We start from the raw sequence: 18412 nt of genomic DNA on the forward strand, positions 1-18412 counted from the left end.
CCAATCATGGGGGGCATGGTGGCATTGACAGTGGGTCGACTGAAACCCGGGCCGCATGTGGCAACCCGCCAGTGCCCGCAAGTGCCCGCTCAACCCGTCTTAAAATCCCCGCCCAGCGTGCTCGGATAGACCTTCCATTGAACGCCAGTTCCCAACTGTCAAGCCATCCAGCCTGTCCAAGCCATGGCAGACACCAAAACCAGCGGCGGGTACCGCTTTGTTGGCGACTACGTTGCCGGTGCGAGACTCGCCGAGGACAAGAGAAAAACGAGGAGGGTGACACAACTGGCCGCCTTTGCCCTGGGCGCAGCTACCATTTCGTGGTTTCTCTTGTCGCCTTCAGCGCTCGGCTATCCCGTCTCTCCGTCCGGTGACGTCCCCAGAAAGCACCCCCCTTCGAATGACTTTGCGGCAGCCATTGCAAGTTGCCCAGGCTACGCGGCGTCCAATGTCGTCCAAACGGACTCCTCCCTCACCGCGGACCTGAGCCTTGCTGGCCCTGGCTGCAACGCCTTTGGGCAAGACATCCCAGAGCTGAAGCTGCTGGTGCAGTACCAGACCGACCGGCGTCTGCACGTAAAGATTTACGATACCGCCCTAGATGCCTACCAGATACAGGAGGCGGTGCTGCCGAGCCCCAAGAACACTAAGAGCCCTGCAGAGGACTCCCATCTCCGCTTCCATCTGGTCGAACGGCCCTTCTCCTTCGCCGTGACTAGGGCCGAGTCGGGCGAGGTTCTGTTCAACACGTCCAGGGAGCCCCTGGTGTTTGAGACCCAGCTGGTCCGTCTCCGCACCGCCTTGCCCGAGGACCCGAACCTGTACGGCCTGGGCGAGTACGCGGGGTCGCTCCGCATGCCGACCGAGAACTACAGCCGCACGCTGTGGAATGCCGACTTTGCCTTCACCCCGCCCGAGTACAACCTCTACGGCTCCCACCCAGTGTACTATGACCACAGGCCCGGGTCAGGCACGCACGCCGTCTTCCTCCGTAATGCCAACGGGATGGATGTCAAGATCCACCGCACCCCCGAGGACGGCCAGTATCTCGAATACGCCCTCCTCGGCGGGGTGCTGGACTTTTACTTCCTGGCGGGCCCGTCCCCGGCCGAGGCGAGCAGGCAGTACGCCGAGGTGGTCGGTCTGCCGGCCATGCAGCCCTACTGGGCCCTCGGCATCCACCAGTGCAAGTACGGCTACTGGGACGTCTTCATGCTGGCCGAGGTCGTCGCCAACTCGTCGGCCGCCAACATCCCGCTCGACGTGCTGTGGTCCGACATCGACTCGATGCATCTCCGCCGCGACTTCACGCTGGACCCCGAGCGGTTCCCCCTGCACATGATGCGCCTCCTGGTGGACACGCTGCACTCGCGCGGCCAGCGCTTCGTCACCATGCTAGACGCCGGCATCGCCCGCGCCGACGACTACACCCCGTACCACCGCGGCCGTGCCAAGGACGCCTTCCTTAAGGCCGCCGACGGCAGTGACCACCTTGGCGTCCAGTGGCCCGGCGTGGTGGTCTGGCCCGACTTCTTTGCCCCGGGCGCCCAGGACTGGTGGACCGACGAGATCAAACGTTGGTTCGACCCGGGAACGGGCATGGACGTTGATGGCCTGTGGAACGACATGAACGAGGCCTCCAACTTTTGCCACGACGTCCACTGCATACCTGAAAAGGTGGCCAAGGACGAAAACAATCCGCCGGCGCCCATCCACGCCCCGCGTCCCAACACTGGCCGCCCCATCGCCGGGTTCCCACCTGAATTCCAGCCGGGTCATAAAGTTGCCGCCACTCACAAGGCCATGATGATCGACGAAGCCTCTTGGGATAGAGAGTTACTTCCTCGCTCGACCACTCCTCCACCCGAGGCTCCCAGGGGCCAGATGAAAGGCATCCCCGGCCGCGACCTCCTGACGCCGCCCTACCGCATCGAGAACCGCAAGGGCGAGCTGAGCGACAGGACAATCTACACCAACATTACCAACGCCGACGGCACCACGCAGCACGACACGCACAACCTCTACGGCACCATGGTCGCCGTCGCCACGCGCAACGCCCTGCTGGCGCGCCGCCCGGGCGTCCGCCCCTTCGTCCTGACGCGCAGCACCTTCTCGGGCTCCGGGCGCGCTGCCGCGCACTGGTTCGGCGACAACCGCTCCACGTGGAGCGACTACCGCCTCGCCATCGCCCAGATGCTCAACGCCGCCGCCCTGCAGCAGATGCCCCTCGTCGGCTCCGACGTGTGCGGCTTCGGCGGCACCGCCCAGGAGCACATGTGCGCGCGTTGGGCCACCGCCGCCGCCTTCCAGCCCTTCTTCCGCAACCACGCCGACCTGAACGACCCGCACCAGGAGTTCTACCTCTGGCCGCGCGTGGCCGCCGCCGCCCGCGCCGCCATCCGCGCGCGCTACCGCCTGCTCGACTTCCTGTACACGGCGCTCCGCCGCCAGGCCGAGGTGGACGGCGACCCGCTCGTGCGCCCGCTGTGGTTCGTCTACCCGGCCGACGCGCGCTGCACCGCCGTCGAGACCCAGTGGTTCCTGTCCGACGCCCTGCTCGTCTCGCCCGTCGTCGACGACGACGCCACCGACGTGACCTTTTACCTGCCCGACGACCTCTTCTACGACTTTTGGACCCGCCAGCCCGTCCGCGGCGAGGGGCGAACAGTGACGCGCGCGGGGGTGGGCTGGGACGAGATACCCGTCCACGTGCGCGGCGGCTCCGTCGTGCCGCTGCGCGCCCGCGGCGACGCGAACTCGACCGCCACCCTCCGCGCCGACGAGGGCTTCGTGCTGCTCGTCGCGCCCGGGCTGCACGGCGGCACGGCCAGGGGGTCGCTGTACCTCGACGACGGCGAGAGCCTGCACCCGGGCGACGCCGTCACGGACCTGGAGTTTACGTGGGACGGCAAGGCCTTCTCGGCCGCCGCGCGCGCCTGGGGCTTCGAGACGGGGCTGGCGGTCGAGGAGGTCGTCGTGCTCGGGCAGGAGCGGGACCCGGGCATCCCGGGGTCCGAGTTCGACGAGAAGACGGGCGCCGTCACCGTCAGGGGGCCCTGGCCGCTGACGGAGGATTTTGGGTTTACCTTTTCGTGATTGCAGGGCATGCTGGACTATCTATACAACCTGCACCCATGAGATGAACATCGACTGTACCGAAACAACGTGAAATCATTACAAATAGATACTGTTCTTCAGACGATTACACCCGACTGGCGCCAAAGTCAATGGTTTGCATACACATGCCCGCGTATCCAGGAAGACTATCAAAGCCCCGATCCAAGCCATTCATCCATCATACATATCCCGGGAATTTGTCCCATGACATGCCAAAATATTCCAACTCCAGCAAAAAAAACAAGAAGCCATCCCATTTGCACAAGTTCCGCCTTGCATCAAGCGCTTTGGGAACACAAAACCACGCTATGATTTCCACGGCATAGAAGGCGGCCCCGAGACACAATTAGCCGCCGATAAAGAAACTACCATCATCCAAAAATCGTCTTCAGATCCTGGTCCTCCATGATGTCAATCCAGTGCGCGTGGCTAGACCCGGGTGGCTCGGCGTCGTAGGCGGCCCAGACGGCTGTGACGAGATCCCTGGCCACGCGCACCGGCGCCGGGGGCAGGCTGTGCTCGAGCCCGCTGAGTCGCTCCAGCACGAACTGGCGCGCGTGGCTGACCTCGATCGACATCTTGGTCAGCGGTACCTGAAGGAGCGTCTTGATGTCGGGGACGTTGCCAATGTCGTCGTTGTCGTCCGTGGGAGCGTCCAGGGAGGAGAGCGCCTGATCCAACTCAATGTCGGCAGTCTCTGTCTCGGCCATCGGCGTCATGGAAACCCCCATACCATTCTGGGGTAGAGTCGGGTCCCTGGCCGACTCATGTAATGTTACGGCCGGTATCGCTTGTTCCGACTGGATTTGTTGTTGTAGCTGCTGCATAGATTGTCTTTGCTGCTGTAGTCCCGCCGTCATCGTTTCCATGTCGAATTTTAGCCCCGTACTGGCAGTGATATACAGCAACGGCTGGATGCATCGAGTGCCAGAGTCTGGTGGCACCCTCTTGAGCGTGCCGATAAGCCTGAGACTCAACGGCACCACCCAGCGATCCCACGGTACGACGTGCCCGTCCCCGCTCACGTCCTCAGGCAGGCGGCGAACAACAAGATCCGGAAAGGTCTGGTACAGTTGCAGCAGCGAGGCCAGGCGGTAGCCCTCGGCGACGTCGACCATGTGCTCGCGTGGGGTAAGCCGGTCGCCCGTGTCTGCGACGTGCTCGGCACTGATCTGCTCGAGTTCCAGCAGCTCTTCCTCGAGGCCCTGTGCCTCACCGATGTATCGGAGCGCCGTGCGCAGCGCGGCGCCCGTCGAGATGGAGCGACCTCGCAGGTGGCCGCGGAAGCGCCGGCAGAGCCGAATGGATCGTGCAAACAGGCGCTGTGCGGCCGCGCAGGTCCCTGTCCAGGGGTGGGGGATAATCAGACCGGAGCGGTCAGGGGAATAGCTAGCTCGGAGGAGCAAGAGGTTGCCCTCGCTGCCAGGATCGCCCGATGTGTCATGATCGTCATCAGAGACGACCGCGACCAGCATGTCCCAGTAAATTATGCTGTTGTTGAAGAACTCGAGGGATTCGCGGTCTTCGGGCGGCAAGAAGCCGGCGCTGGCGCCACGGTTGAGGCGGTGCATGAGATTGCGAGCCTCACGAAGGAAACGCGCGGCAAGCTGCTTGGGGTCGATCCAGCAGGCGGCAGTGCCAACGCAGCAGAGCGCAAGAAGCAGGTCGGCAGGGAAGACGCCACGGTCGATGGCGGGGCCGGCGAGCCGCAGCTCGGTCTTGATGGAAGATATGGCACCCTTGAGCGAGGCGATGGCGACACGCCGCATCTGGGGCATCTGCGACGAGAGACAGGTGGCGGCCATGCTCTGCATGCACCTCATGACGGATTCAGACCGGGCCCAGGCGTTGGCAGCGATCTTGCGGTTGAGGTTGAGATCCGAGTCGAAGCACGACCAGATGGTGCAGACATGTTTGAACCACTCCTCGACAAGCATCGAGTTGCGGTCCATGATAGAGCGTGGAACCCAAGGCGCAAAGGCTTCAGGGGTTTCGGCGAGCAGGGGTTGCAGTGTGCCGCATTGCAGGTGGAAGGTCGGTCGCATCACCGGCTGTGATGGCAACAGCTGCAAATTATTACCATATATGCCGACGGTCCCTAGGGTGGCGACGCCATCTTCGGGAGGGATCGTATCCCAAGCATGGCACTGGAACCCTTGTAGCGGCAGCCCTATGTTCTCGCCTGGATACGCCTCAGGGCCGGACGTAGACAAGTCTAAGGTGGCAGCAGCAGAACTTGTGGGTGACAAGAGGTCGAGGTCTGCACATGAGGAAAGGGGCGTCTGGAGTTGCGGGAAAATAGCAGGCGGAGGCACGGCAGCGGCAGCGGGAGAAACGGTCTGGATGGGAAGGGACCGTGGCGGCTGCTGGACGGCATGTTTCTGAACTGCTGGCTGGTGGCCAGGAGGTGCTGGCTCTATGGTCAAGACTTTGGACACGGCTGTCAGAAGAGTGCCAAAACTAGATGGCTCGCGTGACGCGCCCGAGTCGAGGGCCTTTTCGTGCTTTGTGGACCAGCGAAACTCCTGGTTGTAGCCGGAGCATTTCCGCCCAGCCCTGGTGCACATGAGGCAGGCGGGCCTGGTCTCGTCACATTTAAGCTGTTGGGAAGTTTACGCGGCAGTGTCGACATCATCATCAGCAGGAGCAACAGGAACCGGGAGTGGAGGTGAAACAGTGGGCGAGCGGAGGCACTCGAGGCATTAGAGAACAGCGCACAGCATTTGCCGTAGGACAGAACAGGGACAACAGAGACAGAATAAACAGTCGCCAAGCAAACATACCCGCTTGAGTTTACACTGCTGACAGCCGTTCCTCGACCTCGTCTTCTTCTGCTTGGGCGGCACACCGCCCTGGGCGCGGTGGGAGGGGCCGGCGGCACTGCTGCTTGAAGATAGCGACGGCATTGCGGGACGGGCCATCTGATGCTGAAGCCTCGCGGGTGCAGCACAGCACGGGCAGACACCTGCGCTAAACTCGCGTGGCTGCTGGGGCGGGCCGATGGTGCGGCGGCACAGCGGCGGCTCAGGGCTGGACGTCAGTGGTGGATGCCTCAGCGGAGCCTGCGAGCGGGCACAGCCAGCCGGAGCAGCCGCTGGATTGACGTGCTGGCGGGTCGGGCTACATTGCCCAGCGTGGGCTCGCTCGGCCGGTGAGGGTGCTGAGGGAAGGGAAGAATTGCCCTCCTGGGACGGCAACTCGCTCGTACGTAATAAAATTGCGTTGGAATGTCCCAAACCGTAGCGGGCAAACGGCCTGGCGCCAGAGCAGAGGACTCGAGGGAATTCGGAGAAGCAAGTCTCGGCAGAAAGTGGAAGTGGACTTTGTGACTTTGTGGCCCTGCCGCCCGATAGGCCTGCCCCAGAGCGCTCGGACCACTGCGGGGAACCAGCGATCCCAGAGAAGCAATCCTTGCCTGGTGGGGACTGGAGTTTCGACCCACTGGCGGCAGCCATGCGCTGGACGTTACACACCACTGTGCGCGCCTCTACAAATCAGGAAAACCCAGCCACGCCTGCCGCTGCAAGAGCCCGATCAACCGTCTCCACTACCACCTCCCTTACCTACCCCCCTTATCTGGATATCCCACACTGCCATGTTTTCGATGGACAAGGAACGCCGGCATATAGGCCTATCACCACCGACAGCTGCTAGCAGGGCAGACTTATGACGAAACCATGCTGCTGGGCCGCTGTCATCCAGCCCAGCCAGCCCTTGATTCTCACCACCATCTGCTCCCTCCTTGAAACGCGAAGCCCTCCTCGCCACATCAAACCCCATCACATAACTTTCTACTCATGATCCTCGAGGCCGCAGTGCTCCTTTCCCAGGAGCCCAAGGCACTACTTGGGGCCATCCTCCTCCTGGCAACCGCCGTCGTCACCTGGTTATGGCGGCGGTCAAAGCCCAACTACCACCCTCCGAGCGGGCCGGCGGAAAAGCCGGCCAGTGGTAGACCCAGCCCGGGACAATGGGCCTCAAGCAACTACCGATTCCCCACGCCGCCCCCGTACCCGTCGTGGGACGTGCAGACGACCAAGCCGCTTCCCTACAGGGCATTCCGCCACGGTCCCAAGTACAACGTCACCATGGGCCTGCGGTCCATCAAGCCCGAGGACTGGATCGAGCTGGACAGCGACTACCCAAAGTACCACACCGAGAAGGCGCGCCGCATCGCCGAGCGCGGCGGCAAGTGCTGCGCCACGCACCCGGAGGCCTACCCGGCCGCGCTGGAGCTGCTCGACGAGCTGGCCGCCTACCTACCCGCGCGCTACCCGACCCTGTTCCGCCGCACGGCCGTCGGAGTCGACAACCTCTGGTCGGGCGAGTCCTTCAACCTGGCCGAGCGCCCGCTCCGTGAGGACCCCATGGCCATCTGTGGCCGCCTGGTGCAGGACGACCTGGCACTCATGGTGGAGCGACCCGACGGCCAGTACTATCTCCTCGCCGGCTCGATCCTGCTCCCTGGCTTCTGGCGGCTCGGCGACAAGTACGGCATGCCGCTGTCGCGCGTCCACACGTCGGGCGACGTGCCCCAGTTCAAGGAGAAGCTCGAGTGCGGCATGGCCAAGTTCTTCCTACGCCTGGCGCCGCGCGAGCTCTACGCGCGCAACAACTACTTCCTCCAGCTCGACCCGGGCCTCGGCTGGAGCCCCAGCATCGGTCCCGAGGACGACCCAAACACCAGCTGGGGCACCGCCGACGTCTGCGTCGACGCGGCCAAGTGCTGGTTCCGGTCCGAGCGGCAGTCGCTGAGGCGCCTGCCCCTCTCGGGCGCCGTTTGCTTCACCATCCGGACCTACTTCCACCCCGTTGCCGAGGTCGCGAGCGAGGACTACGTCCCCGGAAGGCTGGCCAGCGCTATCCGGAGCTGGGGGCCCGACGTGGCTGCATACAAGGGCCGAGACAAGTATCAGGGAATACTGCTCGAGTATCTCGATCGCGAGCACCAGAAACAGGTTGAGCGTGGGCTAGACCCAGAGCAGGAGGAAAAGGTCCGCCGATATCCCTGGTGAAGTCGTTTCTCGATTCAGAAGCCGGTTTTTCTGTACATGCATGGGAAACACCTGTGATATCACCGACACCACAAGACCACAGGCCACAGCCCTAGGTCCAGGATAGGATGTGGCAATGGTTCCCAATAAATCCCCCAATCAGCCCATCACGACCCTACGACCACATGCGACAATGCAGCGGCCAACGCAGACTAGATGGATAATTTCCCTATTATAAGAAGTCGATAAGACTCTAGCCGTGTCTTCTAGTCTATTTTTAACTTCTCTTTTGTGTATCACGAAAGAGAACCCCCACTCCGGAGAAAGCCAAAGATCCGGGGAGGTGAGGGAGGAGCGTTGGTGGTGGACGGGATATAATTTCCCGATTCAGTTAGCGCCAACGGTGCCCGTCCGCCTTATCGCAGCCAAGGACCTGAGGTCGCCCACTTCTATTCGACGACAGGATGGGACATGGGCAATGGACTGGAAGCCGGTTAGAAGTAGATGGCTGGCGATCACTGCCGTCCGATCCCTATCAAACAAGTCAAGAAAATGCGCATGTCGCCGGAGACTTTCCAAGCGATCTACGTACTTACTGTGTTGAGATATATCGTGCTCGTCATTGATGTCACGATCGTTTTCCGATGGGTTCTCTCAAGACCAGGCCGAGTTTATCGTTCCATGGGAAATGAGTCGCCGTGGGAATGGAGTCAGCTCCCTCCGAAATGGGCTCAGCCTGGTGATTTGGCCACCCTGCGCTAAGTCCATCCCTGTGCCCGTCACGTGCGAGGCGGTGGGGATCAACCTGCGACATGGCCGTGCGTAACACCAAAGTTGTTGAGCTTATCTCTTCCATTGACCTTCTTGTCCTTCTTCCTTGGAACTTGACAACAGAGTGAAAGAAAGAGAGACGGCAGACACGATGGAAAAGGCCGGACTCCGCGACAGCGGGTCCGACTCGCTGCCGCCTCCGCTGGCTTGGCAGCAGCACCGCCGCGGCCGCGCAGGCGTCCGCCGCTCGCGGGCCGTGCGCCTCCTGGTCCTCGGCTGCGTGGTCTTCATCGCGTACGCGCAATGGCGGCAGGTCCGTGGGGGCAGCGACGCCAACCACGGGCGGCTGTCGGCTGACCGCCTGCGGGCCGACGTCGAGACCTGCGCCCGGCTCCGCCGTAAGCCACAGGACCCGGCCGGCCCGGGCAGGGAGCGCAACGCGCGCCACGTCGACGGCGCGCGCCCCACGCTGATCCGCAACGCCACCGTCTGGGTGGGCGAGGCGGTCGAGGGCACGTCGGCAGAGGACGCGCGGCGCGGCAAGGGCTATGAGTGGCTCGCGGGGACTGACGTCTTGCTGGAGTTTGGCTTGATCCGCGAGGTTCGCCCGGGCGGCGGCATCCCCGCCTCCTCGCTGCCCGAGGGGACCGTCGTCTACGACGCGGGCGGGCGGCAGCTGACGGCCGGCATCGTGGACATGCACAGTCACGCCGGCGTCGACCAGCTGCCGTCGATGGAGGGCAACGATGACACCAACGAGATGGCGGCCGACATCACGCCGTACGTGCGCTCCATCGACGGCATCAAGCCCTACGACCCGCAGATCCGCGTCATCAAGTCGGGCGGCGTCACCACGAGCCTGGTCCTCCCCGGGTCGGCCAACAACATCGGCGGCGAGGCCTACGTCATCAAGCACGCCGCGGGCGCGCGCGACGGCCGGCCCGAGCTGAGCGCGGCCGACATGCTCGCGGACCCGGACAGAAATTGGCGCTACATGAAGATGGCGTGCGGCGAGAACGCCAAGCGCGTCTACGGCCGACCCGGCGAGCGGGGCCCCACGAGCCGCCTGGGCGAGTCGTGGGAGTTCCGCCACGCCTTCGAGCAGGCCGCCGAGCTGAACCGCCGCCAGGACGACTGGTGCGCCGAGGCCGAGGCCGCCGGCCCCGAGCGCATGCGCACCTACTTGCCGCAGGAGCTGCGCTGGGAGGCCCTGGGCGCCGTGCTGCGCGGCCACGTCCACGTCAACACGCACTGCTACACGGTGCCGGACCTCGAGGCCTTTATCGACCACACCAACGAGTTCAAGTTCCCCGTGCGGGCCTTCCACCACGCCCACCAGACCTTCCTGGTCCCCGAGATCCTCAAGCGCGTCTACGGCGGCGTCTACCCGGCCTCTGCCCTCTTCGCCGACAATATGTGGTACAAGGACGAGGCCTACATCGGTTCCGAGTTTGCTGGCAAATCTCTGTACAAGGACGGGCTGGACGTCGTCTACGTCAGCGACAACCCCGTTCTCAACGCCCAGCACGTCCTGTTCGAGGCAGCTAGGGCTTACGGCTACGGCCTTCCCTACCACGCAGCTCTTTCGTCGGTAACATCGACGCCAGCCTGGTACCTGGGCCTGGGCGAGCGCATCGGCAAGATCAAGGCAGGATTTGACGCCGATGTTGTTGTTTGGGACAGCGATCCGCTCAGCGTGGGGGCTACGCCATCGCAGGTCTGGATTGACGGTGTCTCGCAGTTTGAGGATCCCGTCGAGCTCGAAAAACCTCTCAAGGGACCCATCTCGCCCGACCTGTCACTGTCCGAGACCCCCGAGGCAGAAGTCAAGGCCAAGAACGTCATCTTCACGGGCATCACAAGTGTCACCCTCTCGGGCAGCCGTGGCGACGACTCTTCATCAGAGGAGACCCTAGCCGAGCCCGTGAACATGATTGTCTCCGACGGTCGCGTTACCTGTGTCGGGCCCTGCGTCGCCGAGCTAGCCCAGGCGGCCGCGTTCAAGACTGTCAAGCTTCGCAGCGGCCATGTCACGGACGGGTTCACGGCGTTCGGGTCGGGCCTCGGCCTCAACGCCATCGACGCCGAGGACTCGACCGACAACGGCGATAACAAGCAGGCCTTCACCCGTGCTATCGATGGCCTTGCACTAGACGATAAGAAGCTGCGCACGGCGCACGCCTACGGCGTCACCCGCGCCATATCCGCCCCGCGGCTGGCGGGCGCCATGACGCACCACGGCACCAGCGCCGTCTTCTTGACGGGCGCTGAGCACTCGCTTGCTCCGGGTGCCGTCTCCGTCGACGACGCCGCTGCCCACTACACCCTTTCCTGGTCGGCGCGGAACGGCAAGGCCTCGTCCGCCTCCGAGGCCGTCGGCAACCTGCGCGCCGCTCTATTTGGTGCAGTGGACGCGCTCGACAGCACGGCCGTTGCTTCTGTGGCGGATGCGTTCGCCGAGAAGACGTTCCTCGCAAAGGTCGTCAGGGGCGAGATGCCACTCGTGCTGACGGCACAGAGCGCCGACTCCATCGCGGCCATCCTTCGCGTCAAGGCCGATGTCGAGAAGGCCCTCGCCGCCTCTTCGAGTGATGGTAGCAGCAGCAAGAAACTCAAGGTCGCCATTATTGGCGGGGCCGAGTCGCACCTAGTGGCGGCGGAGCTAGCGCGGGCGGACGTGGGCGTGGTGCTGGCGCCGTTCGAGTCCTTCTGCGCCGAGTGGGAGCAGCGGCGGTGCCTGACTGGGGCGCCGCTGACCAACGGCACGGCGGTCGACGCACTCATAAGCGCGGGCGTCACGGTGGCCGTCGGGCTCGAGGAGGACTGGCGCGTGCGCATGCTCGGCCTACAGGCCGGCATCGCCAGGCGCAACAGCGGCGGCCGCATCGGGCGCCGCGACGCGCTCGCCCTCGTCTCGGCCAACGTGTACAAGATGCTCGGGATCGACACGGGCTCGCAGGGCGGTGCTAGCCACTTTGTCGTCTGGGAGGGAGACCCGCTGGAGGTTGGGGCGAGGGTCAGGGCCGTTGGGGGCGGACTTGGCGTGACCACTGTAATGGAGTAGCAGCTGAGGGGTCTAATCTTTGTGTGACGCCATCTATATTATAGGACCTTTTTTTCTTCTCTCTTTCTCGCTGGGCAAGGTCGATCGCAAATTCTCAAATGTCGGTCATAATCCCCATCGCCTAGACACTAGAAGGAGCTCCCCACACCTCCTCCGCCAGGATAGTGCGGGGATGCATTTATCCACACGCTCACTAATGTCCCACCGAACTGGGCCACCAAACTCCAACCCATACATCAGTCCATGGGGGGTTCTCCCACCCTTCTTTAGGAGGGGAATCTCGTTATGGTGGAGTCCCCTCACCGCCCAGGTTCCTTCTCTCCCAGCCTCTAGCGCGAGGCGACAAAGAACGGGTGGACATGGTGCGGAGCCACACCCACACAACGAGATACTGTGCAATTGTCATCCATGGCTCGGGCGGCGACCAACCGGGTAAAATGGCAACCTATCAACTCCAGGCGCTGCGCGTGACCAGATCGCGGATCCATCTCTCAACCGCATCTACCTGTATTGACACGACGAGTCAGCACAACCGACTCCAACTCAGTCGCTAACAGGCCTCCTCCTCCCCCTCCTCGGACACGAGGAAGATGGCCTCGTGGGTTTATCCCCGGATTTCCTCTAAACTGCCCCCGTTTCCCCGCACTCAGCGCGACCAACCCCCACAACCCCCAACAAAAACCCACAGCTTTGCTGTTCCACTTCCCCATATTCAGCTTGTCGGTGGATCTTGGAAGGGGGCCCTGCGTGGCGAGTCGTCTCCTCCTTGGTTCTTCCCCAGGCCATGAATGGCCATGTCCGGGATCAGTTATTCCCCCACGCACTATTCCGCTACCTAGTAGTACACGTAGTCGTGCCACTGGCCTCTTGGGAGTCTTGGTGCCAACGAGGCTGATGTCTCGGCAGCAGGGACTTCGTACCGAGGCACGTACCTTGGCTCTACCTGCGAGCCGCTGAGGTCCCAGCCAATGTGGGTGGTCGGTCACTTGCCACAAATGGCACGCTGCAGGCATTCCGCCGGTACCTTAGATTGGAGATCTTTGCTTGTCCCGTCCCCCACGTTGTTTTCGAGAGGCCCCGAGGGGTAGATAAGGTAGGGGGCCCCAGCTCGCCCTCTTGCTCCCGTGTCTGTGTTTCCCTCCTTGTCATCCTTCCCCCCATCACCCAGTCTCTTTCCCCAACCTTGCCCGCAGTGTACAAGATGGCCTCCGCCGACCCCAAGTCTGGCGACAATCTCGGACAGGGAGATAACATTGCATCTGTCCGCCACGATGAGGGCCTCGCTCGGCAGGACACGGCCCCGGAGGAGGGTGTCTTTCAAAAGGGGCCCATGATTGACAAGCTGGACGAGTTCGGCGCCCATGCAAAGACGGACCCGAGGGAGATTGCGCTGGTGCGGAAGCTCGATACACACATTTTGGTATGCCCCCGCTGGGTACCTAGGAAGCTTACAATGTCCCGCGCCTGCTGACACGGGCAACCGGTCGCCAAAGCCCATCCTGTGGCTCATGTACCTGTTCAACTATCTCGACAGGAACGCCCTGGTCAATGCCAGGCTCAACAAGCTCGAGGCCGAGCTCGGCCTTGTCGGAACGCAGTACAACACCTGCGTTTCTATCCTCTTTGTCGGGTAATTGCAACCCCTGGTGCCCGTTGTGATCTATTCGACGATAAAAACTGACCAGAAGAAAACACCGACAGCTACATCGCCGGACAAATCCCCTCCAACATGATCCTCACCCGCGTCAGGCCGTCACTGTACATGGCAGGATTCTGTCTGGCCTGGTCCATCATCAGCCTCCTGACATACCTTGCCCACGACTACACCACTATGGTCGTTTTCCGGTTCCTGCTCGGCGTCACAGAAGCCCCGTTCTACCCAGGCGCCCTGTACCTGATCAGCATGTTTTACACTCGCAAGGAGGTCGCCACCCGGATGTCGTGGTTCTTCACTGCCAACATGCTGGCCAGCGCCTTCTCCCCTCTCATTGCCGCCGGTGTGTTCTCCGGGCTCGACGGCGCCAGGGGCCTCGCCGGCTGGAAGTGGCTGTTCATCATCCAGGGCGCCCTTTCCATCCTCACGGCCATTGCTGCCTTTTACATGCTGCCCGACCACCCGCTCCAAACCAAATGGCTCAAGCCCGACGAGCGCCAGCTGGCCCACAGCCGCATCGTCATGGACACGACCGACATCACCGAGGACACCAGTGTCTGGGTCGGGCTCAAACAGGCCGTCGCCGACTGGCGCACCTGGGTCCTGGTGCTCATGTACAACTTCCACCTCTCGTCCATCAGCTTCCAGAATTTCCTCCCGACCGTCATCGAGACGTTGAACCACGGCCCGATCCTCAGCCTGGTCCTGACCTTCCCCCCTTATTTCTTCGCCGCCATCATGGGCGTCGTTATGGCGCACAGCTCGGGCCACTTCAACGAGCGGACGTGGCACATCACCGTGTGCAAGTCCATCGTTATCGTGGGCTTCATCATCCCGGCCGCGACCGACAATAATGCCGCGCGCCTGTTCGCCATCTTCCTCTTTGTCGGCTTCACCTTTGGCATCAACAACATCATCCTCGGCTGGGTCTCGGCGACGCTGGGGCAGACCAGCGAGAAGAAGTCGGTCTCGCTCGCCATCGCCAACTCGCTCGGCAACATGTCGTCCATCTACATGCCCTACATCTGGGACAAGCGCTTCGCCCCGCGCTACCTGCCGCCCTGGTTCGCCAGCATCGCCTTCTCGGCCGGCTGCATGGGGCTGGCCTGGGTGCTCAAGATCTCCCTGAAGCGGCACAACAAGAAGACGAAGGAGGCTAACCCGAACGAGACTAACTTTTATGTGTATTAGAGTTCGAGATGCTTGCCTAAGGGCATGCGTGTATGGGGCCTTATGTGGTGGAGATGGAAGATTCTGGGAGCCCCCTTGCCTAAAACCTGCTTATAGGATCAATACAGTTTCAGTGTCCGGCACTGTAGGTAAAGTGATCAGGTTCTGTTAGCTATGCCGTTTTTCGTGTTCAGGCTCGCGGTAAAGATTTCTAGAGGCCAAAGCGACATCGTTTCTGTGCCAGGTGTGGCATTGGGGAGTTCATCGTGATACGCGTCCCTCCATAACCCATAAGGGCAGGATCTCGGCATTTTTCGCGTTCTCCATTCAAGGAAGACAAAGCGTCCGATTAGCGTGGCCAGGACCAACCCTTTTTTTGTGTCTGTAATGAACACCGTGCCACCCAGGCACACTCGTAAACCCCATGGAATCTGGTACTGCGCACTCAAAAATGGCAATGTCCACATCTGCACCCAAACGGATCAGCGAGACGGGCTTGGTGGAAGCGGACGGTGTCCAACGAGATTCGAGCCTAGTGAATGACAGCTGAGTGACGCTAGCTGGCGCTAAACGTTCTTACAGGTGGGGTCCGGATCAAACGGCACCAGCCGCGTAGACTGTGTGACGCCACAGGCCAAAAAAAGCAGCGTCTCATCCGAGCTCAGCCACATTAAAACAGCGCCAAGCCAACTCGCCAGAGGGGCTACTTCCAGCCAAGCCCGAAAGGTCAGCGCCGCTCAACCAACCTGGACGTCGCGTGCGCAGCCCGACTTCCGCCTGACTCGACGACACGTCAACAAGAAGCGGGCAGAAGCCATCCTCATAAACACCAATCCTCGCTGCTGACCGTCGGCGCGGCGAATCGCGGTACCTGTACGGCTTTTATCCTTCGCGGCTGGACCTTGCGGCGCTCTGCCTCGCCCTGTTCCCACCCCCACCCCCCGATCGGCAGCGAATCAATTGAGTGCCTCGTCAATCAATCGCCGCTAATCAGAACCATAACCAAACCCCAACCCATCCCCAACCCTCCCCCTCCATCCACGGGAACCGACAAAATGAGCGGATACCCCGGCCAAGGCTACCAAGGTCAAGGCTACGGCCAAGGCTACCCGGGACACCAAGGCTATCCGCCCCAGGGAGGCTATCAACAGTATGCCTCGGCCCTTTCCCACCCGTGTCGAGCCCCGACCCGCTGACTGATCCCACCCAGGCCCCCTCCCCCGCCTCAGGGCTATGGCTACCCTCCCCAGCAGCCGCAGTATGGCGGCTACCAATACCCCCCTCAGGGCCAGTATCCTCCCCAGGGCCAGTATCCGCCTCAGGGCCAGTACCCGCCCCAGGGACACTACCCTCCTGCCCAGCCTGGAATGCGCTCGGTAAGACTTCCCCTACCAGCCATCCCCTACCAGTCTCATCACAGCACCCACAGTCCAACGCCACGGCACAGTGGCCAGCTGACACATCATCATCGCCTCTCTAGGGCCCCGAAGTCTACCATGGCCAGATGCCGCCCCAGGGCATGCAGCAGTTCGGCCATGGTGCGCCTTCCGACTACGCATTCCAGTACTCGCAGTGTACCGGCAAGCGCAAGGCCCTGCTGATTGGTATCAACTACTTTGGTCAGAAGGGCGAGCTGCGTGGCTGCATCAACGACGTTCGCAACCTTTCCAACTTCTTGCAGGAGTTCTATGGCTACCGCCAAGAGGATGTAGGTCGCGTCGCATTGTCTCCCTAGCTGCCACTACTGGTCCCGTGATCCGCGAGGCCACCAAGTGCCCGACCAACCCTGCTAAACATGACTACCGTAGATGGTCCAACTCACCGACGACTCGACGAACCCCCAGTCAATGCCCACTAGGGAGAACATGCTTCGCGCCATGCACTGGCTTGTAGCTGGCGCACAGCCAAACGACTCGTTGTTTTTCCACTACTCTGGCCACGGCTCGCAGGCCAAGGACCTTGACGGCGACGAGGACGATGGCTTCGACGAGACCATCATCCCTATGGATTACGAGCAGGCTGGCCATATCGTCGATGACGAAATGCATGAAATTATGGTCAAGTCTCTGCCCGCCGGCTGTCGCCTGACTGCCATCTTTGACTCGTGCCATTCGGGCACCGCCCTGGATCTCCCTTACGTCTACTCGACACAGGGTGTCCTCAAGGAGCCCAACCTGGCCAAGGAGGCTGGCGTCGGTCTTTTGGGCGCTGTCACCTCGTATGCCCGCGGCGACATGGGCGGCGTGGCCAGCAGTCTGATGGGGTTTGCTAAGAGCGCCTTCACCGACAAGAAGGCCCGCGAGACGACTATGCGCACCAAGACGTCACCAGCCGATGTCATCAGCTGGTCCGGCAGCAAGGACGACCAGACCTCGTAAGTCGACAGCCTACAGAAGGAGCCGCTCGCAAGAACCAGCGCTAACTCTCCAAACTACCTGACAAGTGCCGACGCGACCATCGCCAGCCAGGCCACTGGTGCCATGTCTCATGCATTCGTGACTTCCCTCCGGGCCAACAGGAACGTGACATACCTCCAGCTCCTGAACAACGTCCGAGACATCTTGCGGGACGAGTACTCCCAGAAGCCCCAGCTGTCCTGCTCGCACCCGCTGGATACTGAGAACGTCCCTTTTGTCATGTAGCCCGTACTAGGACGAACTGCCAGGTTATGGCAGAATAGACAGTCTCGCAGGCATCATCTGGATAGGCATGGTACAACCGACCGCTGTTATACCACACGAATCTGGGCTTTTGCTATTGCCGCTTTTCCATCTCAAAGCTCCGGTGCCAGTGGAGCCCTGCTTCTGCTGCTCCCGGAGCTGCTCCCTGAGCTGCTCCTGGAACAGTTGACTCACCCTGCGTCCCCTGCAACCCTCGCAAGTACTTCAGTACCGGCAGGAGAAAACCAAATAGCTCTCGGCCACATCGAGGCAAAAAATGACTCTTGATTTATGGACCATATGGAAATTGTATTGACGCACGGGCCTTATGAATTCCTTATATATATGTTGTCACAAAGTAACCAGTATATACTGTCGTAAGGAAGCCTTAGGCATAGATATCAGATGCCTGAGGCATCGGAAGAGCGGTCCCCCTGCCTGGAAGCGTATAACGCTTCCAGGCGTTAAAAAGGAAGCTTAATAAGCAAGGAGGATAGGGAATTACGTGTATATAAAGGGCAAAGGCCCTTACGGGACCTTGCACTTTAAATCCTTTTTTTTTTTAAAGCATATTAACCGGAATAGCTTTACACCGTGCTTATCCCTTTTGCTTGCAACAATTATAAACCCGGCAACTTTTAAACCCTTTAACGTAAAGTAAAAGGCTTAGCAGTACAAATTTATTCCTTTTTTATTACTTTTATTAAATCGTTTTTAAACGCGCTTTTTCAAGCGCGTTTATTTTTTTTTTCCTTTCCGCAATTTTTTTACGGAAAAATTTTTACGCTTTTAAAACCTTTTTTAATAAAATTTTTTTTGCCAAAATAAATTCCGTTATCAATTCCAAACGTTGCCAAAAACCTTTATTAAATTTTACTTTTTTAATTTTTACGTTTTTACGCTTTTAAAGCTTCCAACCCTTTATTTTTACCGCTTTACTTTTACGAGCTTCCGGTTATTACCAATTATAAATAGCACAAAT

At 61.0% G+C, this 18412-nt stretch overlaps 6 protein-coding genes across 6 annotated transcripts; 5 read left to right on the forward strand and 1 right to left on the reverse strand.

The window, feature by feature from the left end:
• The first annotated feature begins 142 nt into the window (after positions 1-142).
• GGTG_02476 (alpha-glucosidase) lies at positions 143-3377 on the forward strand. Its single transcript, XM_009220248.1, has one exon. It carries the CDS (start codon positions 184-186, stop codon positions 3094-3096), a length of 2913 nt encoding a protein of 970 aa, XP_009218512.1. The 5' UTR covers positions 143-183; the 3' UTR covers positions 3097-3377.
• Positions 3154-6408, reverse strand: GGTG_02477 (hypothetical protein). The gene is made up of 2 exons (XM_009220249.1): positions 5901-6408; positions 3154-5717 (listed from the first exon to the last, which is right to left on the reverse strand). Exons 1-2 carry the CDS (start codon positions 6036-6038, stop codon positions 3489-3491), a joined length of 2367 nt encoding a protein of 788 aa, XP_009218513.1. The 5' UTR covers positions 6039-6408; the 3' UTR covers positions 3154-3488.
• A 212-nt stretch (positions 6409-6620) lies between these two features.
• Positions 6621-8869, forward strand: GGTG_02478 (hypothetical protein). The gene has a single exon (XM_009220250.1). It carries the CDS (start codon positions 6915-6917, stop codon positions 8130-8132), a length of 1218 nt encoding a protein of 405 aa, XP_009218514.1. The 5' UTR covers positions 6621-6914; the 3' UTR covers positions 8133-8869.
• A 108-nt stretch (positions 8870-8977) lies between these two features.
• On the forward strand, positions 8978-12189 carry GGTG_02479 (hypothetical protein). Its single transcript, XM_009220251.1, has one exon. It carries the CDS (start codon positions 9034-9036, stop codon positions 11944-11946), a length of 2913 nt encoding a protein of 970 aa, XP_009218515.1. The 5' UTR covers positions 8978-9033; the 3' UTR covers positions 11947-12189.
• Positions 12190-12440: 251 nt separating this feature from the next.
• GGTG_02480 (hypothetical protein) lies at positions 12441-14927 on the forward strand. The gene is made up of 3 exons (XM_009220252.1): positions 12441-13366; positions 13440-13576; positions 13648-14927. The coding sequence occupies exons 1-3, from the start codon at positions 13148-13150 to the stop codon at positions 14789-14791; spliced, it is 1500 nt and encodes a 499-aa protein (XP_009218516.1). The 5' UTR covers positions 12441-13147; the 3' UTR covers positions 14792-14927.
• Positions 14928-15500: 573 nt separating this feature from the next.
• GGTG_02481 (metacaspase-1) lies at positions 15501-17819 on the forward strand. The gene is made up of 5 exons (XM_009220253.1): positions 15501-15920; positions 15981-16146; positions 16251-16478; positions 16579-17144; positions 17214-17819. Exons 1-5 carry the CDS (start codon positions 15826-15828, stop codon positions 17410-17412), a joined length of 1254 nt encoding a protein of 417 aa, XP_009218517.1. The 5' UTR covers positions 15501-15825; the 3' UTR covers positions 17413-17819.
• Positions 17820-18412: the final 593 nt, after the last annotated feature.

Source organism: Gaeumannomyces tritici (assembly GCF_000145635.1).
Source record: "Gaeumannomyces tritici R3-111a-1 unplaced genomic scaffold supercont2.1, whole genome shotgun sequence".
Lineage (NCBI taxonomy): Eukaryota > Fungi > Ascomycota > Sordariomycetes > Magnaporthales > Magnaporthaceae > Gaeumannomyces > Gaeumannomyces tritici.